Source organism: Manis javanica, chromosome 4 (genome assembly GCF_040802235.1).
Source record: "Manis javanica isolate MJ-LG chromosome 4, MJ_LKY, whole genome shotgun sequence".
In the NCBI taxonomy this organism is placed as follows: domain Eukaryota; kingdom Metazoa; phylum Chordata; class Mammalia; order Pholidota; family Manidae; genus Manis; species Manis javanica.
Genome location: NC_133159.1, coordinates 134,467,102 through 134,493,271, shown reverse-complemented (window position 1 = coordinate 134,493,271; position 26,170 = coordinate 134,467,102). Strand labels below are relative to the sequence as shown.

Here is a 26,170-nt window from a genome sequence, read left to right as displayed (position 1 = left end):
GCAAAATCAGGAGCTGCAGGCATCCCTCAAAGGGAACAAGCCTGTTAAAAATAAGAATCTATTTGGGGATGACAGCGTCATTTTATAAATAAAAATATCAGTGTCCCAGAAGGACCAGATGTCAGCAAAAGCTACTTTCAGTTCTGAGGGCAGGTTTTTTGGAAGGCGCCAATCAGAGCCTTACAGTTTCCTCAGGGCCCAAAGGGAGCCAGCCTGGGATTCCTGCTTCAGAACTTCTAAGTGCAAGGAGGGCTTCTTCTTTCCACCTGGTATTTTGCCCCAGTGATCAGCCCCTGAGAAGACCAATGGCAAGAAAGGCTTAAGCTCCCTTCCCAGCAAGGCCACTCTTCACAACTCACATCAGCTCATTCTGGGCCCATTCGACAGGACTTTGAAGCTAAAACCCTCAGCAATTCCACACAAATCCAAGCATCACAATAGAATCACAGAGTCAAACAGACATGGAGCGAAGTACATCCTCCCAAGTGCCAGTCATAGCTTCTCTCAAGAGAGACCACACTGCCTATTACGAGATTTCCCATCCATACCCACAATGCCCTGGGCACTGAGGATGCTATCTGGAGAGCTATATCATCCTGTTTCATTGAGACCTAATCTATGTTCCCCTCCCCCATTTGTCTGGAATCATCGTTTTTATCAAACATGGAACTGATGATGGCTTCCAGTAAGCCAATCCCCTGTTACTGAATGGAGGCAGTTTGAACTTCGTTACCTATCTGCTCCTAATCATTTCTGCCTGTTTTTGTTCACAATTAAAAATGAGTAAGGGACATCATCAAAATTAAAAACTCTTGTGTTTCAAAGGACACCATCAAGAAAGTAAAAAGAATGCAGAGAAGAGAGAAAATTTTTGAAAATCATATATCTGATAAGGGATTTGTATCTAGAACATACAGAAATTTCTATAACTTAATAATAAAAAGATAACCTATTTTTAAAATGGTCAAAGTATCTGAATAGATATTTCTCTAAAGGAGATTCACAAAAGGCCAATAAGCACATGAAAAGACACTCAGTATCATTAATCACACGGAGATGCAAATCAAAACCACAATGAAATTCTGCTTCATATCCCCGAGGGTAGTTAGAATCAGAAAATCAGATAATAACAAATGTTAGGATACAGAGTAATCAGAACGCTCATACGCTGCTGGTGGGAATGTAAAATGGTGCAGCCACTTTGGAAAAACAATCAGTTAAACACAGAGTTATCATATGATCCAGAAATTTCATTCCTAGATATACATTCAGGGAAATAAAAACATATGTCCACACTTGTACATGCACATTTGTAGTGGTATTCCTTGCAGTATCCGAAGAGTGGAATCAACCTCAATGTCAATCAGTGAATGAATGGATAAAGAAGATGTGGTAAATATACACAATAGGACATTATCAGCCATAAGAAGAAATGAAGTATTGATACATGCTTCAACATGGATGAACATTGAAAACATTAAGCTAGGTGAAAGAAACCAGTCACATTAGACCACATACTGTACAATTCCATTTATGTGAAATGTCCATTTGTGACAACATGGATGCACCTAGAGGGCATTATGTTAAGAGAAATAAGCAGGAGGAGAAAGACAAATATATCTGTGGAAGCTGAAAACAAAACAAAATGAACAAAACAACAGTACACTCATAGATACTGAGAAGTGACTGGTGGTTACCATGGAGGGACTGGGAGGGGTGGGTAAGGGGGATCAAGGGGCACAAAAATCTCAATCATAAGTTGGTCCTGGAGATGAAAGTACAGCATGGATAATATAATCAATGGTTCTGTAACATCTTCCTATGCTGACAGATAATAACTGCACTAGTTGGGGTAAGGATTTAATAATGTGGGTACCTGTTGTATCACTGTGCTGTAAACTAGAAACCAATATAATATTGTGTATCAATATACTTCAATTAAAAAAATGCATAGAGAAAGAAAGAAGGGGGAAGGAAGGACAGAAGGAAGGAGGGAAGGAGGGAAAGAGGGAGGGAAGGAAGAAGGAAGGAAAGAAGGAAGATCCAGAATAGGCAAACCATAGAGACAGAGAATAGATTAGTGGTTGCCTAGGGATGGGGTAGAGGAAGCTGGGAGGAAATAGGGAGGCAATGCTAATGGGTACAGGGTTTATATTCGGGATGATATAACTGATTATGGTGATGGTTACACAACTCTGTGAATATACTAAAAACCATTGAATTGTATAGTTTAGATGAATTGTATGGTATATGAATTATGTCTCAATATAACTGTTAAAAAAACATGAGTAAGGGATCTAAGATGTTTTGGAACCACAGAATTTAAATGAACAATGAATAAACCTGTTGGGTATGGCCAATTAAGCAAGCTAGGGCATGGACCAGGGTGGCTGTCCAGGCTCCTCAAAGAGCTCCTCTCCCAGCTGCCAGTCAGGCTTCTCAGAGAGGGTCAGAGGGGAACAAGGAACACAGAGAAAGTCCCCTCCAGCAGGAAACAGAGGAAATGTGAGACGCTTATGTGTGCCCAGGCACATCCAGGTGAGCACCAAAGGTACCCAATCTTACTCTTTGCACAACTGCTTCCCAGGTATGCTGCAGGGCAGAGGACATGCTTCGGTTCCTGAGCTCACATGTTTGGGTTTCTCCGTGCTGGCTACTCCAGCAGGGTAACCTTGTAGGAGAGGCATTTCTGGGGCTATATCCTCCCTAAGGAGAATCCAAAGATTAGTTCTGCTTATATGTTAGAGAAACTGTTCCAGCCTGGAATGCCACTTTAGCCAGGGCAAACGAAGGGAGAAAAGGATCAAAGAGGGCTTAGAATCTAACCAGGAGAGCAGATGCAGGCTGAGAGGCCGGTGTGCAGAGTCCACTGAGTGCAGAGTCAAGCCAGGGAAACTCCTGCTGCAAACACGTTTGGGCACAGACTCCAGCTTTTCAACAGGGCTAGGGGATACTCCAGAAAATCAGACAGCTGGCTAGCTAGCCCTTTCCCTTCTATCTCCTTAAGCTCAAGTTTATTTCACCCTAACACAGGCTAGAGGCCAACAGAAAAACAGGCCTGGGGCCAGCATGCAACCCTGACCTGAACTTCTGGAGTCTTCTCCCCAGAACTAGATCCAGGACAGGGAAACACTTCCACTGCCCTCCTTGCTGTCCTGCTTCTCCCTGCCCTGTTCATCCAGAACAATAGCAAGAAAATTTTCCTGCCTGACACAATTTTGGTCACAGGCCATTCTAAGGGAATACAGAGCCTCCAGGCAAACTATACTACACAGCCTTACCATCAACACTTACATCCTGTTTTTTAAAATTATGATTATTTTTCCTGATTAGAAAAGCAATGCATAACCATTGTAAAAACACTTGAAACAAAGAATACATAAAGAAATAAAATAAAAATCACCCTGATATAGCCACATTACCATTTTGATATACTCCCCTTTAATTCTTTTCTTATAAATACCTATAACTTTTTAACAAACCTGGGATCCTATGCTACATATTGTTTTATAAACTTTTTCTTTTTTCGTTTATATATAATAAATGTTTTCTAATTTAGAATTCATCTTCAACATTATTTATAAGTGACTGGTATTTCCTTATCTGGATTGTCTATAATTTATGTAACCATTTCTCTGCTGTTGGACCTCAGGTCCTTTTTAATTATCATAAATAACATTTCAATGAACATTCTTGAAGATAAACATGTACATGTTAACTATTATTCCCTTAAGGTCAATTCCTAAAAAGAATCATTAGGCCAAAGGGAATATACATTTTTAAGTTTTTATGATACTGTGTGTGCGAAACTGCCATCCAGTAAACTTAAAACTGGTATCTCCATCAGCCACACAGTAGTCTACTTCACTGTAGCCACTCCAACTTTTTGCTATCATTACTTTTAATATTTGCCACTTCACCAATACTCTTGTTTTAAAACCCATTTCTTTGTGTACATAGATGAATCAATAACTGGTGTTTGTTTCAAAATAACCTGGAAGGTGGGTGGAGGTAGATATGAAGGTTCGTGAGTTGATAATTGGAGATGAGTTGATAATTGTTGAAGTTCCAAGATGGGTACACGGGGTTCACTATACTATTCTAATACCACATATATTTAAATTTTTCCATGATTGAAAAAAGAAACTGGAACAAACTTACATTTACTGGTTGCTTATGACTGTGACCATTTTCTACAATTTTTTAAACCAGTCGCTTACAGTCCTCCTTTGTCCTTTTTTCCTGTGAGGATGTTAATCTTTTTTTTCCCCCAGGGAAAAAGGGTTAGAACAAGTTATATGTAATGGTAAATTTTTTTCTTTGGTATCATTAATATAAAATCACATAGGTGATTCTATAGTATCTTACTATGCTGATGGACAGTGATTGTAATGGGGTATGTGGTGGGAACTTGATAATGGGGGGAGTCTAGTAACCATAATGTTGCTCATGTAATTGTACATTAATGATAGCAAAAAAAGAAAAAATTACATGGGCAACGTTGTGGTTACTAGACTCCCCCCATTATCAAGTCCCCACCACATACCCCATTACAGTCACTGTCCATCAGAGTAGTAAGATGCTATAGAGTCACTATTTGTCTTCTCTGTGGTATACTGTCTTCCCCATGCCCCCCACTACATTATGTGTGCTAATCATAATGCCCTTTATTCCCCTTCTCCCTCCCTTCCCACCCACCCTCCCCAGTCCCTTTCCCTTTGGTGACTGTTAGTCCATTCTTGGGTTCTGAGAGTCTGCTGCTGTCTTGTTCCTTCAGTTTTCACTTTGTTCTTAGGCTCCACAGATGAGTGAAATCATTTGATACTTGTCTTTCTCTGCCTAGCTTATTTCACTGAGCATAATACCCTCTAGGATGTTAATCTTTTTATACTGATTTTGCATAGGCTCTTTACATATTAAAGACAGAGTTTCTCCATGTACTGCACGTATGTTCTCTTAGTTTATCATTAACTTCTTAGTTCATGGTGTTTATTTCACCAGTATTTAAATAAGCAGTCAAAGTTTCAGCTTTTAGAGACTGTCTAGTATTTATGTCAGATGCAATCTGTCTGAAAAGAACACCAAGAATGACCTTGACCAATGAAACCCAAAGCATAAACATCCTGGCAATAGTCCGTATGCACAAAAGAATAGCAAGCACAGAAGAGAGGGTTTCCCTGTGGATTAATTATTTTTTAAATGTCAATACTAATTGTGTTTTATCCTTTAAGCTGCTTCCTTCCCTTCCTCCCAAAGCTGTCATGCCTTCCAGAAGAGATTTCCATTTGCTGTGCCCAGGAGCATTGATCAGAGGATTTTCCATATTATTAAGCATAATTATATTAACATAATAGTTTATTATTATTATTATTATTATTATTATTATTATATAGTAGCATTATTATAGTAATAGCAAGTATTTTTAATATATGCTTTTTAATATCTTAAAAACCCTCAAAACAACCTTACAAGGTAGGTGTCACTTACTATCCTCACTTAATGGGTACAAAACTCTAGGATTAGAAAAGTCAAGGGACTCTCCCAAGCTGGTAAGGGTCAAATTTGAGATTCAAAGCAGGTTAAACTTATGTGCAGAGCCACTGAGCTACTCTGCCTCTTGGAAATTTCAGGTGGACCCAAAGCAATTACCCTCACTTCTCAAGCTTCTCCATGTCCCTTATAAACCTTTCTATCTACTTTCCCCAGTAGATTTCTTACTTCCCTTCCAATGCTCTTTAGACCTATCTGCCCCTTTCCCTCCTCTTCATCATCCTCAGCCAACCTCCCCATGGTCCAGGGTCACACCATAAAGTGGACTTGCATTTGCCTGTGGACTCTCTCTTACTTCATCCTCATGTGTGTCTGAGTCTCCTGCCCCACTGGTCTCTGTGTCCCTCTTGCCTCCACCCAACCTCAGCTGCACAGAATGGCTACCCAGAAGCCTTGGCAATGGAGTGATGGCTGAGTATTGAGCAGAGTGCCCCAGTGCGGGCCTCAAAGGCCAGGTGGAGGAAAAACCAGCTCTGCTGCCAAGTAGGAAGCCAGAGCCATCTGTGCTGCCATGACAGATGGCAGGGAAACACTCAGCAAGAGGCAGTTTGCTGACTCCAGGTTCACAACTGCACTCACAGGTGAGAGCCCCCTGCCCAGCTCTCAGTGCTTCCCAACGTGGCCACTCTGGCTGCCTCTGCGAGGGTGGGGGCTGGAGTGGGCTTGCAGGGCAGCATGCCAGCGTTATTCACACGGGGATGCCTGTGGTGGTGACTCATTCTCTCAGCCCCTTGGCTGCACTGTAAACAGGCCCGGACTGTGTGACCTTCCCAGAGGGGAAAACAGCAGCTGCAGGCAGCCCTCCCCTGGAGTTCTGGCCACAGGGCACAGCTCCTGGACAAGAGGCCCCAGAGGGCCGGCTACAGGCAGTGGAGGCAGGATGTCCTCCTTGGAGGAGTCTCTCTAAGATGCCTCTCTCCTAGGGGCCCCCACCACAGGCCTTGGAGTTGCTGGCAGGCAGGGACAGAAGGGCCACTGCATAGCATCCTGGCACTGACTTTCCAGCACTGCCACTCCACCTCCAGCTGGAGGCATACCCTGACCCTCAGGAAGATGTCACCAGGCCCCTTTTCCAGGGGTGAGCCTTGTCCTCAGGTGGCTGGTGTACGTGTACACACCTAGAGCTCTGTACAAGTTGTATGGGCCAGGATCCAAGTATCAGTCTCAATAAGCAGACTCAGCAAAGCCAAGCTACTTCCTAACCCCGCACAACCAGGCAGCGACAAGCACACAGGCCAGAAGGTCCCGTGGTCACCTTTCCACCTCGTTGCTAGAGGGGTGGGGAGGAGGACTCCATGCCACCAGCCACCTTATTTGCCTTCCCAGCCAGGTCCAGCCCTGCAAGGCCCCCCTCACTACTCTCGTGGTCCACCCCTGAACACGTCACATGCTGCAGCAGGTTCACAAAGGCAGAACCCCCGTCATGGGTGAGTTTTCCCCAGGTTAATGGCGATCAGCTGACTGCTCTGGGTTCTCATGGCACAGGGGGAGTCCTGCTCACCTGGCATCAGTGCCCCTGCAGCTGGATGGCTGCTGGGGGGATCCTCGCCTGGCTGTAGAAACGGGTTCACTGAGCAGAACGCCAAGTCCCATCCTCCCACTGGGGCATTCACGGTACTGCTGTACCCCGAATCCTTTCCCTCTCCCTTCTCTCAGGTACTTGAAGGGGGATATTTACGCTGTTCTCTTCAAATTCAGATCCCAGCTCTCATGGGATCATTTTTTCCTCAGATTGAAAGTCAGACTTCCATGAATCAAATAGCAAAAAGCCCAGAGAGATTTTTCATTAAGGATCCTGGCAACATTTGGTAACCACTTTTCTGACTGTTCCAGCTCAGAACTCCCTGTCCCACCCACACTGACAGGGGTCAGAGTAATGAAGTGGAAGAGACATGTTCACAAAGTTGGCTGCATCTGCTCCTATCTCCAAGCAACCCAGGCCTTGGATCACAGGGTGGCAGCCCAAAGATGTCACCTCAGCTGCCGGCTGGTGTTTGTGCTCCAGCCGATGAAGTGCGTTAAAGGGTTGTACTAACACTAGGCACTGAGCAAACAGACCAGTGTGCTGTCCAGATGTCCGGAGAAGGCTGAGGCTTGGCACTTTAGGGGGCTCTCTGCACCCCCGGAGTGACCTGGCACCTTCCTCCTCCTGGGATGTGACATTGCCCAGCCCAGGCCCTCTGCTGCAGGCACCTAGGAAAACCTGCTCTGGTCACTGGGCAGCCCACCTGGCATGGGATCCCCACTTGTCCGTCTGAGCCTCCACTTTAGAGGAAAGGGTCATGCTAAGCATAGACCACTCAGGCTCTGCAGGGAGGCTTATGGGCCATCTTGTCCTGGCCTGGTGGAAAAGGCATTTTGCCAACTTGGGACCCCCTCTCCACCAACGGGGGTAACAGCTCACAGCCCCTGGTCATCTTTATTTATACCACAGCCCATGCAACACAAAAACCCCTCAGGACTCACAAAGTCCCCAAATTAAGGTTTCCATGGCAACACATTCCCCCAGATCCCAGGTTATCATAGACTGATTATCCACAGCCCCAAAGCGGTTGTAGATTTGATTTAGGAAGCTCTTAAACGAGACCCTGAAGAATCCTTTGTCCTCAAAATTAGAACATGGGTGGGAGACACAAACAGAAAGTGCCATTGTGCTGCTAGCTTGGCGTCTCTGGGAGCTGATCCTGACGGTTCTGCTTTTAAAGGCCTGGACTGTGTCAGACGAGAGTCAGCTCTGCTCAGCAGCAGCCCTGGAGTGTTGCCCAAGAGCAGCAGCCCTGTCCTCTCTGACTTGCTTCTCATTCCCCTTTCAGGGTTTGTTCTGGAAGGGAGCAGCACCCGGAGCCCACACCGCAGGCCTCATGGGACAGGGGATTGCGCAGTGAGATCCCTCGGGACAGGGGCAGTGGCGGCGGGCGGGGGGAACAGACGACTTAAAAAGCGCCTAAGGAGTTAGCCCTGTCCCTAGAAGTCTTAGGATGCTGGGTGAGAGGCCACTGAGGGTGACAGTGCCTGAGCAGCTTCTCAGCACCTCTGACCCAAAGTTTGTCAAACTTTTTCTGTAAAGGGCCAGATAGTAAGTGTTTTAGGTTCTGCAGGCCAGATAGTCTCTGTACAGATACTTCACTCTGCCTCTACAGCACAAAAGCAGCCACAGACAGCAGTACACCAGTGGGCAGAGCTATGTGCCAATAAAGTGTGTGCAAACTGTCCCCCCCACCACACCCACCAGTGGTCTGGATTCGGCCTGGGGCAGCAGTCTGCTAACCCCTGCTCTAGACCCAAGAATGGGAACCTTAGAGGACAAGCTACCAGCCTCCCTTAATCAGATCTCTGCCAACCAAACACATTCAGTGACAATCAGACAGTTTTCGTGCCTGCTCACTCCATAGCCTGTATGGCCGGGGAGCTAACAGGAACCCTCCTGGGGCAGAGCCTCTGGCTCTTACACAGGCCTATTAGAGGCTGATGAAAGCAATGGGCTCTCCCCCCGCCCCGAAAAATGCAGCTGTACCACGCACACACACAATGCTTGCATGTAATCTCAAGGGAGTGCACAGCCTCCTGGAGTTTCTTTACCAACCCCCTAGAGGCCCCAAAACCCTAGGGTTAAGATCTCTTGCTCACTCAGAAAGAGAGCTAGTTTCTTTGTGTATCAAAGAACTCTTACAAAACATTAAAAAAAGGATAAACAATGTTGTAGAAAAATAGACAAATCACACAAAGCAGCAATTCGTAAGAGAAATACAAATAACCACAAAAAAGAAAAGATGCTCCATCTCACTAACAACTGAAGAAAAAAAAAATGGTATGTCATTTTCACCAGATCAGACTGGCTAATATTTCCGAGTTTAATAATCGGGCACATGGAGAAAGGCACTCCCATACATGCTGGTAGGAGGGTGTCAATGCATAACCTTTTGGGAAGACCATTTGACAGTACATATTAAAAATTTTAAACATGCTGATCCTGTAGCCCAGCAAGCCCACTTCCAGGAATTTATTTAACAGGGATGTTCACTTCAGCAGCATCATAAATCACAAAAATTGGAAACCAACCCAAATGTCCATTAGTAGGAAATTGGTAAATAAATCAGGGTGTAGCTATATTATAGAATAACATGGAACTGTTTAATAATGAGCTTCAAATAATAAGATAGATTTCTAGTATTGGCAGAAAAGTATATATAGGATGCATCACTACTTGAAAAAGGCAGGTGGTAACAGTATTTTTTTGTTTTGGTAACAGTATTTTTTAAAAAAAGAATCACATTGTTATATGCAGACTTTTTAAAAATATTGGAGATATATTCTCAATTGATGAAGGTAGGCATATAGAATTTTACAGTCTATACTTCGTATTTCTAAAATACTAATATTTTAAAATGAAAACACTTTTGCTTATAATCATTAAAAAAAGAACAGGAAATGAATAGTTAAGGGCCTACTAGCCTCCCCTGAAGGTTTCCTACAAGTTCGTGTTAAAAGCTTTCTTAAAGGGGATTCCTAATGTGGTGGTTTTTATCCATTGGTCTTAACTTTACAACAGTAAAGCATCTTTCTGCACGTCAGAGCACAGACTCCTGAAGTTCAAGAACCATCTTTTTCTTTTATCCTGAAATTCAGACCTGCCATGGCATAGGCACAGCGAGACTAAACTAATGGGGGTGATGCCAGTGTTCTCATTTTCATTTTGATGAAAGAGTTGGTCGTTTTCATGCTGTCAAAGAACAAATAGAACCATGATTCCTGTTTCACAATTACACAACTTAGAGGAATTTGTGTACTTTTGACAGTTCTAACATATTTCAGTTTTGACACTTGTTTTCCCCTGGGAATTTGAGAGAGAGAAGGTTATACCATTTTTTAAGACTCTACTTGAGTAAAAACATAAAAATGCACAAAAGAATACAAACTCAATCTCCCTCATGCCACAGGGGGCAAAGCAACTAGAGCCCCCAGATTTGTGCATGTTACCCACACCCCAAGCATACCACACATATGTGCCATGCTTTTCTCAACTAATAACCTTTTCTGAATTCTCCATTTCTACGGACCTAGACCCAGACGATTAACCTTCCCACCAAAACAAAGTTAACAAGGCAAAGTGTAGGGTAGGTGAACAGATAAGATATAGAGCCTGGTCTGGCTTCTGGCTCACAGTCTGCCAACAAAGGGGCACAGAAATGCCAGCACCTCTTCAAGAGCCTTACAAGAGGACCAGCAGTCCCCAGCTAAACAAGGGCCCTTCCACAGCATGACTCCTGACTCACTGGTGGAAAGGGAAAACCTAAACCAGAGAGCCCTGAGAATAGTGACGGTAGGTATCGTGTCATAAAACCTTTTTCACAGGAAGACTAAGGTAGATCACACATCTCTGCTGATAGAAATCTCTCTGAAGAGCCTAGTTTTCTCACCTCCTTCCCATGGCCAGCTCTGAAAGGTACCCTTGCCCAGCCAGGCAGGCCTGCTGAGAGCCCCCTTCTTCCTCCTGTGGCAGACTTTTTGGCCTTCTCTGACTTCCGTTCAATCTGGATCTTCCTGCAGCCTCTCCCACCTCAAAAGGAAGCACATTCTGGGGTGTTCTGGTGCTACCAAAAAGGGGGTGCTCAAGCACCCTGAGAAAACATCTCCTTCCCCAGAATGGCTATCTGTGCACTGGCATTTAGAAAACCAAGAGGAGATGCAGCCTATGTGCTCCCGAGTTTTTCATTCAGTTCTGGGTAAAGGCAACAGTTAGGGGTCGGCAGACTATAAGGGAGGTTTGTTTTTAGGCTGCACTGTTAGCCGGAGTTGCCTCGGAAAATAAGAGAAAAGAAAGTGAGCAGCAGCTTTTTCCTTCCTGCTCCTGTCTCCTCTGGGCACATGGCTGGCTGGCGAACCAGCTTCCTCTGCGCCTAAGCCAAGGTCAGCAGGCAGGGGTGGGCCTGCTGAGAAAACTACTCTGCTTCCCTGAGGCCCACATGCAGGACCTCCCCAGCTTAGGAGGCTGTCACTGGCTTTGCTGCCAAGCCACTTCATCGCCAGCAGCCCTCTACTGCTTGGGATGTCCAGGCATATGTAGTCAAGAGTAGGCAGGGAAACTGAAGCCAAAGAAGCTGCCTCAAATTCACAAGATGACTGAAATAGAGATCCTCCTAAAAAAAAAACAAAAACTGGTACTTACTGTTAATGAGGTAAAAGTCATGCACATTCCACCAAAGCCATTCAGAGCCAGGGAGATGAAGATGAGCACAGAGAGAGCTGGAAGGAAACAGAAAGCTCGTCATGAGAGAACCACAGCTGAGCTTCAGCGAGACAGGGCCTGGCCCAGTGCCCGGCAGGGAGCAGACACTGAACCAATGCAGGCTGAATGAATGACAAGCCATCACGGGTTAGTGCTGGACACCTGGGGAGCCAGAACAGCCTCTTCCTCACCATCCTCCTCTTGCCTGTTTTACAGAGCTTGGGCCTTGGCAAAAGGTACAGCCAGGTCCTCCTTTCTCTACTAATCTTAGGAGCAAGCAAGAAGCCTAAAGAAGCTGCTTCACTGAAACCAAAAATACAAACTGTGGATAAAATGAGAGTTCCTGTGGCCAGGATTCTCACCTGGCCCTGGTTGACTAGCTCACTGCACACCTGTGGGCAATACATGGCTGTTGACACTATAAAAAGAGCTCTGCCCAGTGCTCTGGGCATGACATGGTGGCAGGGCTGCAAGGCTGCAGGAGAGCAGAGCAGAGGCTGGAGTGGTGTCAGCGCCAAGGACAGAGGCCCAGAGGACAGCTGTGCGGGACGACTGTGCAGAGAAGCCCAGAGGACAGCTGTGTGGACAGAGGGGCGCAGAAGCAGAGACTGGCTTGCTGCCTGCAGACTCGTTCTGAGTGAATGGGATTCTAGTGACTGACCTGCCACCTGGAAATAAAGTTGGGTATAACCCTTTCACCCCAAAGAACGTTTTGCTGTCAATTTTTTTGGTCACACTGAATCCATAGTGAACTTGCCCAGAGCTGAAACCCATTGGCAAGACAAGATACTCAAAAATCAGTAGATGAGCCAAGCTAAGATTTTGGTGAAAATTAAGTCCTACTTTGGTGTTTGTTCTAAAGTCCTTGAAGCAACAGCTCCATCTGTACAAGGTTGGGGATAAGGTGGTGCAATACAGTGAGTCATAAGAAAAACATATTCGGTCATTCATGTGACCAAATATCCATTTCCCAGGTGTATTTGGTCTTCATCCACAGTTCCTGAGAACACTGCAGTCTAAAAGGTGAAACAGGTGTCTTGCCACATTAATGAGAGACTTTTGGACCCCACCTGAGGGCAGGGGCTGAAGGCTGAATCAGCCAATGGCCAATAATTTAGTCAATCCTGACTATGCAACGAAGGCCTCGCACAACCCCCTGAGAAGAGTGTATTGCTCTCTGCTCTCTTGGATCCTGCTTCTTAGTCCAGGAGAGCCTCTACGCTTGGGGAACCAGGACACCTCCTCATGCCACCGAGCCAGGCCCCAAGCTCCACGGGGACAGAAGCTCCTTTATTTCGGACTTTGCCCTGTGTCACTCTTCACTTAGCTGTTAACTTGTATCCTTTTTTAAACTGGTAAATGTTAAGTGTTTTCCTGAGTTCTGTGAGCTGCTCTAACAAAGTAATCGAACCTAAGGGGGAGGTCATGGGAACCTCCAATCTGTAGCCGGTAGGTCAGAAGTGCAGGGAACTGCCTGGAGGTTGCGACCAGCATCAGTAGTGGGGGGTGCAGGTGGTCTTGTAGATGGAGCCCTTACCCTGGGGAATCTGGTGCTGTCTTGGGGCAGATAGCATCAGAATTGAGTTCTCGGACACCCTGCTGGTGTTTAAGAATTGCTTGATATTGTTTGTGTGCAAAGAACTCCCTCTACCCCCACCCACACATTGGAACCTGGTCCGGAAACCCCAAAGGAGTTATAATACTGTTATCCTGCTGCATAATACTACTGTTGTTATATAGGAAAGGCATTAAGAATACCCATTGCAGGTGGCTTCTAAGCTATCTTTAAGGCGCTGGCTTGGGCAGGCTTGAGGGGACCCCACCCATGACTTCTGCAGCTGCTTTGGTTCTTTGAACCCATCTCTCAGGTTGGCATCAATGAGGCCATCAGGCCTGACCTGGCTTGGTAATGAGATGGGAGCTTCACGTATGCTGGAAACTTCTCACAGACATGCTGTCTTCTTACCCAGCTACCCATCTGAGAGAAGTAACTGGGTAAAGGCCTAAAGGCATCCCCTCGAACATAAGCAGTGAGCACCAGGCATGGCAGAGCTTCCCAGAGCAGGGGGCCTGTGAGCACCTCTGGGCACTGTCCCCCGGGCCCCTGACAAAAGGGAGAGGGAAACCGTACTCACAGTTTGGGTTGCTGGCTCCGTATGCAATCAACAAGCAGGAGACAGCAAAGCAGGCACTAAAAACAGGAAGAAACAGTACATTACTTAACTGTTACTCATAATTTGTTGTTACTTGGCAATATTTACTACGTGTCACCTGCTTTCATAAACTTACATTCATTCTTTCATTTATCAGTTCTAAGGAGCATAATGAGCTGCGTTTTACTGATGAGGAAAATAAAAACTCAAAAGAAAGAATTGAATTCTCCAAGGTCTCCTAGCTAGTAGGTGTCCAAGCTGGAATTAAAGCTCCAAAGCTAGATCTGGAAACCACCACACCACACTGTCACCTCCATTCCCAGACTGCAAAGGACAAAGCTCTGCAGATGGAGAGAGCAGGGATCCATTCCTCAGGTTCCTAAGCCTGCTCAGTTCCCCTCTGCTTGGCTCTACCTGGGGGCCAAGGCCTCTTAAGCTCCAAAGAGTGAATGAAACTGATGCCCCATCCATTCCTTTCAGGGCCACAGGTCTCACTCACTGCAAACCATCACCCTGCAAGATGATCCTTCCCAATGGGACTGTTCTGGGGAGGACCCTGCTGCTTGGTGGACCGCCTCTGAGTCTGACAGACCAGGGACACACACCCCAGGAGGTATACAAGATGATCCACTAGGGGAAATAGGAGGACTTATATTGTAATTTTTAATCTCAGTCACTTACATTTACATTTTTTGTACATGTATCATAAAGCACATAGAATATTAAGAATGGCATATATGTATATAATTGATAATTCCTTTTTTCTAATGGAGTTGTAAGGTCAAAAAGACTGTGTAAACTAGTGTTCTTAATGACAAGCAACTTCAAACCATCCTAGGCAGATCTGGGGCCCTCTGCTTTTTTATGCAATATTGGCACATTGCAAAGTCACAGCTCCTATGGATTTGGTGCTGTGTAGGAACCACGTGGGTAGGAAGCCCAGTTGGGGCTGGCCTCTAGGGAGCGCCACAGAGCACCTGACAGCAGATTCCAGGATTCCCCTGTAATCTGCTCAGTGGGGATCTCAGCCCGGGGGAGCTAACCTGCCCGCCCCTCCCACCTGCACTGACCTGCCCAGCAGCCTGAGCTTCCTCGGGCCATATTTGTCCATGACGATGCCCAGGGGCAAGGTGATGGCACTGAGCAGGAAGGAGCCCACGGTGAAGGCCAAGTTTAGCATCTCATCCTGGGCCTTGCAGCTGAGCCAGCCATTTATCCAGCTTGCCATCTCGAGCTCCAGCTCTGCTGTGCCCCCAACTGTGCTGTTGGTGACATTCTCTGTGTGTAGAGGGAAGAACACTTGATCACAGGGTTGTGTCAGGGATTCTCAAAGATCAGAGGGCAGGTGCACATTCAGAGTCACCCCACTGAGAATGCCAGGGCTCAGGCTGCACCACAGCAAACTTGGGTGTTCATCTGGCCTACGCCCCTGGAGCGACAATGTGGAGGTTCTTAACTTTTGTGGGGGTCACAGACCCTTTGGAGAATCCAATAAAGAAAGTTATGCTCTAAAATACCTAGGAATAAACCTAACCAAGGAAGTAAAAGACCTATACTCTGAAAACTACAAGACACTCATGAGAGAAATTTAAAAAGATACCAAAAAATGGAAACACATCCCATGCTCATGGATAGGAAGAATTAATATTGTCAAAATGGGGCCTAAAGCAATCTATAGATTCAATGCAATTCCTATCAAAATACCAACAGCATTCTTCAACGAACTAGAGAAAATCATTCTAAAATTCATATGGAACCACAAAAGACCTTGAATAGCCAAAGCAATTCTGAGAAGGAAGAATAAAGCTGGGGGGATTATGCTCCCTGACTTCAAGCTCTACAAAACCACAGTAATCAAGACAATTTGGTACTGGCACAAGAACAGACCCATAGACCAATGGAAAAGACTAGAGAGCCCTGATATAAACCCAACCATATATGGTCAATTAATATATGATAAAGGAGCCATGGACATACAATGGGGAAATGACAGCCTCCTCAACAGCTGGTGTTGGCAAAACTGGACAGCTACATGCAAGAGAATGAAACTGGATTACTGTTTAACCCCATACAGAAAAATAAACTCAAAATGGATCAAAGACCTGAATGTAAGTCATGAAACCATAAAACTCTTAGAAGACAACATAGGCAAAAATCTCCTGAATATAAGCATGAGCAACTTCTTCCTGAACACATCTCCTTGAGCAAGGGAAACAAATGCAAAAATGAACTCATGGGACTACATCAAACTAAAAAGTTTTCTGTATGGCAAAGGACACCATCAACAGAACAAAAAGGCATCCTACAGTATGGGAGAATATATTCGTAAATGACAACCAACAAGGGGTTAACATCCAAAATATATAAAGAACTTACACACCTCAAAACCCAAAAAGCAAATAACCCAATTAACAAATGGGCAGAAGATATGAAGACACAGTTCTCCAAAGAAGAAATTCAGATGGCAAACAGACACATGAAAAGATGTTCCACATCACTAATCATCAGGGAAATACAAATTAAAACCACAATGAGATATCACCTCACACCAGTAAGGATGGCCAGCATCGAAAAAACTAAGAACAACAAATGCTGGCGAGGATGTGGAGAAAGGGAACCCTCCTACACTGCTGGTGGGAATGTAAACTAGTTCAACCATTGTGGAAAGCAATATGGAGGTTTCTCAAGAAACTAAAAATAGAAATACCATTTGACCCGGGAATTCCACTCCTTGGAATTTACCCACAGAAAACAACTTCTCAGATTCAAAAAACCATATGCACCCGTTTTTTGCAGCACTTTTTACAATAGCCACGGTATGGAAGCAACCTAAGTGTCCATCAGGAGATGAATGGATAAAGAAGATGTGGTACATATACACAATGGAATACTATTCGGCCATAAGAAAGAAACAAATCCTACCATTTGCAACAACATGGATAGAGCTGGAGGACATTGTGCTCAGTGAAATAAGCTAGGTAGAGAAAGACAAGTGCCAAATGATTTCCCTCATTTGTAGAGTATAACAATGAAGCAAAACTGAAGGAACAAAATAGCAGCAGACTCAGAGACACCAAGAAGGAACTAGTGGTTACCAAAGGGGAGGGTGGGTGGGGAGGGAGAGAGAAGGGGATTGAGGGGTATTATGTTTAGTACACATGGCGTGGGGGATCACAGGGAGAACAGTGCAGCACAGAGAAGGCAGAGTGGATCTGTGGCATCTTGCTGCACTGATGGACAGTGACTGCATTGGGGTATGGGTGGGGACTTGATAATATGGGTAAATGTAGTAACCACATTGTTTTTTCATGTGAAACCTTCATAAGAGTGTATATCAATAATACCTTAATTTTAAAAATAAATAAATAAATAAATTTATGCTCCTGCTCCTCAGAAAATGCACAGCCTTGCCCACAGTTTCAGGGGTTTCATGTGCCCCTTAAAATACCCATGAAGCCCAGGTTGAGATTCCCATTCTAGAGTAACGTACATGCCAGAACAGGGGACCTCAGACCCAGCTTTGGCTGCGGGGCTCCAGACTGGGTAAAACATTCTCAGCAGCTCTTTCCATGGAAACAGACTGCAGCCAGTGTATAAGAAGGTGACCCTAGGCCAATGGTTTCCTCAGTCAGCCAAGGGGAAGAGCGAGTGGGCCTCCTTTGTACTGCACAGTACAGTAGACTTCTTGAAGATACAGGCCATACGCCACCTCCTCCCCTGATATTTCTACAGCACCCACTACCACATACACTGTGTTCCAGAACCCCTTTGGGAAAGGTTTTTGAAAAAAACAGTCCCAAGTTACCTGCTTTCACTTGCTGAGGTCACCTTTCTTATTTTCCTCACTGGGGCTATTGTGTTGCTGTCCCCAATGGCCACACCTATGCTGCAATCCCAGCCCTTAATGGCCCCCTCCAAAGTCCACCCAGCGCCAAGACAACATCAACAGGGAAGAAAAAGTGCTGTGGCAGCTGAGGGTGGGAGGGCAGAGTATAAGCCGGGAATGCACTAGGAACTCTCCTCTCCAGGACTGCTAGTTAAGAGATGCTGACTAATCCCTACAGAAAGAGGAGCAGCCTCTGATTAGACACGAGGTCACACTGGGAGAGTCAAGGAAATATCTCTCTTCAGATAACCACCTGCCTCCCGATTGCAGCCCTCTGGCGCCAGGGCTATAAAGCTGAGGTCTGCAAAGGCCTGCGCAGGCCTCTCAGTGCTGCCCCAAGGTCACAGAAACGATGTACTTTGGGTGAATCATGCTACTATGCCAACCTCTAACCAACAAGCCCTGCTGGGGGCACATGGATTGAGGGGGAGGTCACCAGATCTTTCCTCTGGGTTCCAATTTTGGTTCCTCCACTTCCTACTTGTAAAACTTAAGAGAAGTAACTTAATCTCACTCCGTCTCGGGTTCCTTATCTGTAAAATGGGCATAATATAATAATAGTACCTACCCCCTAGAGTTTTGGGGAAGATAAAGGAGAAAAAAATCCAGATATTCTAGAACTCATACAGGCACAGGAAGTGCTCAATAAACAATAACTATAACAGTTCTTATTACTATTAACTATTATTGGAGGCTCAGGGTGGGCAAAATGGTGGAACTGGCTGGGAGCACGGTGGGATACAGTAATGGGAGCACAGTTCCATAACTGTGTTTGTGTTTAGTAGCATGAATCTGTGTCTGGTCTCCCACTGGGCTGGGGCCCTGAAAGGCAGGTACTGTGTTCTAGTCACCTGTGTCCCCAGCACCTCACCCAGGTCCTGGGGCACACTAGTGTACTGAATGAATGAAAACCATGGAATCAGATGGCAATGGCCAAAAGGATCAAAGACAGAAGAAGGGAAATAGGACACACAGACCCAAACTGAAGAGAGAAGGGATTTAAGGAGATTACAGTCATGATGTTAACCTCCTAAAACGCCACAAACAAAACCTAGTAAGCTAGATTCCCACCCCCACATCCCCAATGTTTTCTGTTTTCCAAAAGAGGCCCTACCATGCTGGCAGCCAAAACACATGACAAACAGGGTCATCTGAGCCCATCAGGATCCAGCTCAGAACTGTCACATACACGGCCTTCGCCAGTGGGCCTGAGCTGCTCATCCACTGCAGGGCAACTTCTGGAAAGACAGAGTTGCTTCACAGGTTGGCACTGGTTTCAGATGTCAGCTCTGCCAGCAGCAACAGGAACAGGATGTGAGGTGGCAGGACAAGGGCTCCCCACACAACAGCCATTCCGTTTGGTGAGCAGATCTGAGCGGACCAGTACAGGTGCAATGGAGTGGATGGGTGGAGAAGGCAGGGAACACAAAATAGCTCAGGGCTTCGAGCGCTGCCACGTCTACTGCTGCAAGCAGGGAGCCAGAGCTGGACAGGGGCGGCAGGAGCCAGGCAGCTCTGTCTCTGAGAAGAGGTCCTGTGGAGCCTCACCCCGTTTCCTCAGAGAGGATCCACAACTGGGCTCCTAAATCCATGAATCTGCCGAGAGAGAGAAGATAGAATCCCAAGGCAACACAGCCAAGGCAGTCTCCCTGGCTCGCTATAAACTGAGAGGGGAAACATCTTGAATTGTTTAGCAATCTGGTCACCCCTGTAACTAGTAGACAGGGGGCTCATGAGGAGAGAGGCCGGAGTGGAGGGAAGGGTATCTGTCCCTCTCGTCTTTCACTCTAGGCTAGAGCCACTACACACAGGAGCAGGGACCTTACACACTGGGCCACCAGACTTCTCTGCTTGAACAAATCCTTGCCAGTGGGGCCACCTGGCCCTCTGCCCTTCTCCCTCCAGCCAGTGATGTCCAGCAACAGATGAGCCCAGGGTGGGGGGTGCTAAGTGTCCTCTTTTGTCTGCGCCTGGGACAATGAGACAGGGTCTCTCACTCCTGAGGGAACTAAACCTTTGGTGAGACCAGAAGCTTTGTTGGCAGTAAACAGCCCACACGAATAATCACAGATCCAGCAGATATCCAAACACAGTCACACCCAGGCTGCGCCTCTGCCTCTGCTCCCACCTGGGCAACTGTGGGCCAGGAGAGACACAAACAGATAAGACCCGGGGAAATGTCAAGCCCTGTGGTGCCCCTCTGCTCTCAGACTAGAGCTCAGCCCTCACCCCAACCCAGCCTGTTCTGGGCCTGACCTGCATCTGTTTATTAACAGATGCCTCCACAGTGGGTTGCCAGAGAGGCCCAGTCCAGCACAGCCAGGAAAGCTGCACCAAGACAGGCAAGTAATCGCCGTGGCCAGAGTGGGCTGAGAACAGGCATACGGCTGCTGTAGGGGGGAGACCCGGGGCCAGGGGAGAGAGAACAATGACCGTACTGTTTGGCCCCAGTCTCAGAAGACTCTCACAAAATCATTACAGAGAAAGCAGGGAGAAAAGAGGGTACTATGACCCCACTCGGGCTCCCCTGATATCCCTCCGTCGAAGAGGAGGCTCCCCTCATCCCAGGGAAACAAAGGGAGCTGGGAGCCAGGAGCCTCCAGAATAGCTGGCCAGATGATGCTCGAGGGAGTAAGGGGCCCCAGGCTGGAAGCGCCCCCATTTCCTGAGCAGCTCCTTTCTCAGACTGGCTGCGTACTGAGCCCCCTACCCAGAGTGCAGACCTCCCTGCTGATGGTCCCTGCCCCAGGATCTCCTGTCTCTCTCAAATCCTTAGTCTATCCGGCAACAGGAAGCAGCATCTCAGTCCAGCAGGGGGGATGTAGGTGAGAGGTCAGCCTCAGACAGAGGAAACAAGAGGCAGGACAGAGAGCCAGAGGGCCCTCCTGTGGGGACCAGGGCCTAGCCCCCTGGCTGTGGTCAGAGAGCCTCTGCATACTGGCCGCTGTGTTCAATGCTATTTGCTTCTGTGTCGCTTAGTGCCCTCCCCCCAACCCCTATACTCCACACCAAAATACGTTTGGTGTTTCAGGGCATGTAAGCCACTTGCTCAAGGTCTCCTTGACAGTACATGGGGAAGCTGGACTTGAATCCAGACTGCCAGACCTCAAAGCTCCTGGTTTTACCCTTCAGGCTATGCTGATTCTGTACTACCTGGGTTAGAGGCATTTCATAGAGAAAAATTCAGAGAATAGACACCACAAGGCTGTCCCAGAGTCTAGGCAACACCAGGTGGTCCTTAATGTCAGGCAGTGAGAATGAGGCCACCCCCAAGACACTCCCACGAGGTCTCTGAAAGCCAGCCCACACACTAGACAGGACCTTAATGGGACACCAAGAAGCCAGGGGGGCCAGCAGATGTGCAGGAGGGAAATTAGGTCATGAAATGGGAAGGAGGAAGGCAGAGTTTCTGGGCACGGAGGCAGGAGGGAAGAGGGGGCAAGGGTGCCAGCTCCTCTGTGACTGTGCATACCAGCCTTTAGACCTTACTCATTCCTACAGAATTTTTTCTAAAATCCAAAATAAGCTGGAGGAAAAAAGTGAAAAAAGTCATATTCACAGCAATAAAAGTGAAAGTGTGGGTTTTTAAAAGCTATCAAACACGGGCCTTTGGGTATAGGGTGAGGCCATAAAGAGGAAGGGCCTCAAAGCAGCAGGGAATGTCTCTCATCCACACCTGCGGCCTCAGCCCATCCTGGTGGGGACCAGGCATGGCCCTGCTTCCCGGGTGACAGCAGGCCTCTGCCCTCTCAGGGCCCCAGGGACAGCTTTCTGCTTTGTTTCAGTGATGGGTACAGCTCCCCTGCCACCACAGGCAAAGCAACTACAGCAGTCAAGAACAAAGAATGGGGTCTGCTCTGGTGGCCATGGCTGGGTGGGACTATGACTTCCTCCAGCAGATGCCACGTTGCCCACCTTTACAGCCCCTACCCCACCCAATGACTGACATGTGCCAAGCCCTCAACAATTTGTGGGTCTAATGGGTGAACCTGATCATCCTCCTCCTCTGCCCCCATCACTTCTTCCCACCTTGAAAATAAAATCCAACGTCCCTGCATGGCCTCCCAGGCACTGCAGGCCCTGGCCCATCCTGCCACTCCCACTGGCCAGTCCTTCCTCTTTACTCCTCTAACGGGGGCTTCTTGCCCCCTCCTCTCCTGACCCACCCCACCCCACCCCAGCCCTCCACACTTCTGCCTAAACATCAGACAGGCCCTCCCACCCAAGTTGAACTGGATCCCTACTGTTGCTCCGGCTGCAGGAACCCTGGTCTTCCTTGGATTCCCAACCACCACTTGGAATTACCTAGGTCTGTGTGTGATGACTTGTTAAATGCTGACAGACTACAGACCCCCTGAGGCCACGATTGCTCTGTACCCCAAGCATAGCACCTCAATAAATGTTTACTGAATGTGTAGGTGGGATGAAAGAGATTAAACATCTACAAGTAATCCTCCACTACCACCGGAGCTGATTCTGTCAAAGTGGGCCTCCAGATGACAAGGAAATGAAGAGGTCAGGCGTGGGTGGTTACAGCAGCCATCCAGAGGCCAAAAGGCCACAGTACTGGGAAAGCCCCATTCTTCCCAGGCTGGAACCCAGTCAGTCTCCAGTCCACACTGAGGGTACTGGGGAAGTGCAGCCAAAATGACCAGCCCCAGCCCTTGTCATCAGTCCCGACAGTCCGGTGTCAGGGCAAAAAGAGCTGAGAAGCAACTGAGAAACAGAGTCTTTCTTTTCCCTCCTCACCAAGTTGGAACCCAACACTGTGTCTATGGCCAGATTATGGCTGGAGTCCCAAGAAAGGAGTTCTGAGAATCTTTCAACAGGTTCAGGCAAATTTTTTTCAAAGAACAAATCAAAACATCAATCCTAAAAGCAACAAAAAGCTGACAAATTTGCATCTCAGTCAGCTGAGACTGGTCAGCTCTTCACAAGTCAAATTCAGTAAATTCGATAAATGACCTAACGGCTTCTTTGCAATTTGGCCATCTACCAAGTTTCAAAATATTAGGCTTAAACAGAAACCTTGACCCTAAATCCTCCAGGCCCTCCCAGTAAGGCAAGGCAGGGAGACTCCTGGCTCTGAAAGGCAACAGGTAGGTTACTTGGACTCTAAGAAGCAAGAAGCAGGCAGGCCAGAGAGATAAGCTGTGTGGAACCGGGCAGGCCTGCCTGCCAAGGATGCCAGATCAGCAGTTCTGCGAGGTAGGCAGAAAAACCAAAACCGGAGGCAGGAACAAAGGCCTGGGATAAGAAGTTGATGTTCAACCTACAATCCTGACCCTTCACCTTCACTTTGGTTTCTAGGAGGGATGGGTCAAGCCTCCATGCCGGCGCAACCTCTGGGACTCCTCCCACTTAGACCAACAAGGAAGCCAAGGTTGAGGCAGGAATGAAGTGACCAGCCCCCAGTGCTGCCAGTACCATAACAGATTAAATCAGTGTACAATCTAGGAGGAAACACCCCCCCGCCCCCTGCAGAATCTAACCTTTGGACACCACAGTGGGTCAAGAAAAAAGATTCAACCACAACAGTCCTCCAGTGTGGACAAGATGGTAAAAGCATCACCTGGGGATGATGATGTTTCTTTCTGTTTTGTAAACCCTCTGTGCAGCCTGAAAGAATCCATCAGACAGGCAGGCGGGGAGGGTCATGATCAAAACGGGAGAATAGCAGGAGGGGAAGAAGCCAAAGGAGAACGCTTCAACCTGTTCTTTCCATATATCTCTTGGGCAAAGCGGAAAGCTTGGTCAAGGAACAAGGTCTGAGTGACTCTCATCTCCCAAGATTTCTTGCTGATGTGGAGAAAGGTGGGCCAAGAACCCTTAGGCTATTAGGAAATATTTCTGAGTGGCTAAAGGTTAGTAATGACATACTCTCTACCCTCTCCTAGCAGCCTCCAGATCCCCTCCTTTTCTCCTGCCCTTAACCTCTCCAGCAAAGCTTCCCTAGTGATGGCATCATTCAAGGATCTCCTGGGAAGATCAGAGAGGGGAAACGGGATATTCTATACAGGGTACAGGCAGCACGAACTGCTCCAAAGCCTTCTCGTCCCCCAGAGTTAGAACTCTAGGAAGAAAAGGCATGGTGTTAATGTAACTCAGGGGGTCAAACGTGGGCGATCTCCATGTAAGACGACTTGAGCAGGGGCTGGCTGACAAAGGTACTGGGGAGAGAGATTACTGAGTTCAACTATTAGGTGCCACTGATTGGAACAGCAAGAGAGAGCAGAGGCAAATGTTTCCTATCAAGGTTGCCCAGGAACTGGGTAGGAGAGCAGAGACTAGGAGCCAATTGGATCCCACTGTTGGGTTGAACCTACTCACCTGCAGCAATTAAGATCCTCAATTGGGGTCGGGTATATGGGAAGATAGGGTGGGCGTGGGATTTCTTGTACACAAGCATACTCAGACTGCATTCAGCTATGCCAGTGGTGTGGCAAATGTAATAAAGGACAGACCTAGCATCATTTCTATAAAGACCCCCTCTTGCTTTTCTCCCCCTTCCTCCTATGGCTGGGGGGGTGGGGAGGTAGAAGGCCACCGAGATGTTCTCACAGCCTGTGGGAGAAAATATCCTTTGGAAAATTATAAAGCAGCAAAAGAGACAAGAAACTGTATCCGACAAGCCCTGAAGAGCCTCCATAATGACCTAAAAAACATCTAGATTTTAAATGAACCTTCCATGGGGTGGAGACCAAACCACTTCCTTTCTCTTGCTGCACCCCAGGCACTGAGTCAGGAGTTCCTCTTTCTCACAGTCAGAGAGCAAAGTGTTTACTGCAAGGCAGTGTGATGTGCCAGGCACTGGGAGGAAAGGAGTCCAGCGATGTTCTTAGGTCGGGGAAAGAACACCCTGGGCTTGGGGGTCTGGATCTATCACAGTTGTCAGTTGTGTTGCCTTAGGCAAGTCAGATCTGTCTGCACCTCAGTTTCTTCATCCAGAAAACGGGGATAACGGTATGGACCCAGCAGAGCTAGGTAAAAATCAAACGGATCTTTTGCTAACTGGAAGGTGCTGCACAGTGAGGTAGTTTTGCTGGCTAGGCCTTCGCGGCCATCCTGCCGTCTCCCAAAGCCCCGCTCCAGGAACCACCCCAAACCCGAGGCGACCGTCTCACCTGGCTCAGTACACAGGTAGGAGTAAAAGCCCTCTGACTTGAGCATGATGAGCAGCGAGCCCCAGCCCAGGAGGACTGCCGAGAAGAGGAGGTTTTCCAACACGGCCGTGCAGGCCATCCACCAGCGGCGCCGATGGGCAGTGGCCAGAGTGGGCGCCATGGTGTGCCGTGGCGTGGCGCGGCGGTCCGGCTCGGCTCTGCAGCCACCTACGCATAGACCTCGGCGTCAGTACTCGGCCCTGCCCTGGTGGTGCAGCCAACCCGGGCCGCTGCCGCAGCGCGCGGAGCTTGTCACCCCTCCGCGGCCCGGGTTCTAGAAGCGCGCAGCCAAGGAAGCCCCAGCTCTGTCCGGGATCTGGGCCATTATCTCCGCTGCTCACTCGTACGTCTGCCCTCGGCAACAGGAGGGCAGCCCTGGCCAGGCAGGGAGACCTTTTCCTCAGCTCACTCAGAGGTAACCTGAGGCATGGAAACAGGAAGGCACTAACGCATGCTCAGGGACGTGGAATTAGTCCAGGCTCCCAGCAGGACTGACATAGCTTGGGGGTTGGCACGGAAGGTAGCCTGAGGTCCGGCTACCTGGGCAGGGAAATACCTGAGAGCTGCCACCCTTTGGGGCCCTGACTGGCGGCCTCCCGCCCGCTCTCGGGACCCTTCCCCAGAACTGGCTCCTTCAACCACAAGATCAGCGCACGGAGCTCCGGAACGGCCCGCCCACGGCCCGCTCATTGGCCAGACGGCAGAGTAACTGCCGCGCCATTGGCCCTCATCTAGGTCGCTAGGCGCTGCGGCCACGCGAACCCCGCATGGGAGAGGCGAAGCCGGTTCAAACCGGTGGCGCGAGCCACCCGCGCGACCCCTATTCCGGGCGGCTGCCTCAGCAACTATCCTGCTTCTGTGGAAGCGGACCTCAGTTCCTTCATCCTCTAGCTCCCTGTTCTATTCGTTATCTCTTCCCGTCGGATCCTCAACCATCCAGTCTCTTTCCTCTCTATTCACACATCTTCTCCCTAAGCCCCTACTCGTGCGCCTTCTGCTCCCCAGCACCCGGGCCCCGGGATCCAGCTCACCCGGCTCCTGCTGGTGTGTGTCGGGCCCGGCCGGCGCCTTTTCTCCCTCCTTTTATTCCAGCCCTTTTATTCCGACCCCAAGATGAAAACACTGCTGCGCGCTGATTGGCTGAGTTGGGGCTGGAAACAGGCATTGACCAATCAGCAGCACTCGCCCGCCC

The 26,170-nt window shown here is 47.9% G+C and overlaps 1 protein-coding gene across 4 annotated transcripts in view; it reads right to left on the bottom strand.

The window, feature by feature from the left end:
- SLC43A2 (solute carrier family 43 member 2) overlaps positions 1 to 26,145 on the bottom strand; it is a 42,103-nt gene extending 15,958 nt beyond the window's left edge. For 2 of the 4 annotated variants that reach the window (XM_073235045.1, XM_073235048.1), the window contains exons 1-5: positions 26,010 to 26,145; positions 24,940 to 25,146; positions 15,000 to 15,207; positions 13,912 to 13,967; positions 11,717 to 11,793 (exon numbers count right to left, since the gene is read on the bottom strand). In XM_073235045.1, coding sequence (XP_073091146.1) covers positions 11,717 to 11,793; positions 13,912 to 13,967; positions 15,000 to 15,207; positions 24,940 to 25,099 — 501 coding nt within the window. In that variant the 5' untranslated portion in view covers positions 25,100 to 25,146; positions 26,010 to 26,145. Of the gene's footprint in view, positions 1 to 11,716; positions 11,794 to 13,911; positions 13,968 to 14,999; positions 15,208 to 24,939; positions 25,399 to 25,534; positions 25,912 to 26,009 lie in introns of those variants that run through there. The other 2 variants (XM_073235046.1, XM_073235047.1) reach the window with 2 other exon arrangements.
- Positions 26,146 to 26,170: the final 25 nt, after the last annotated feature.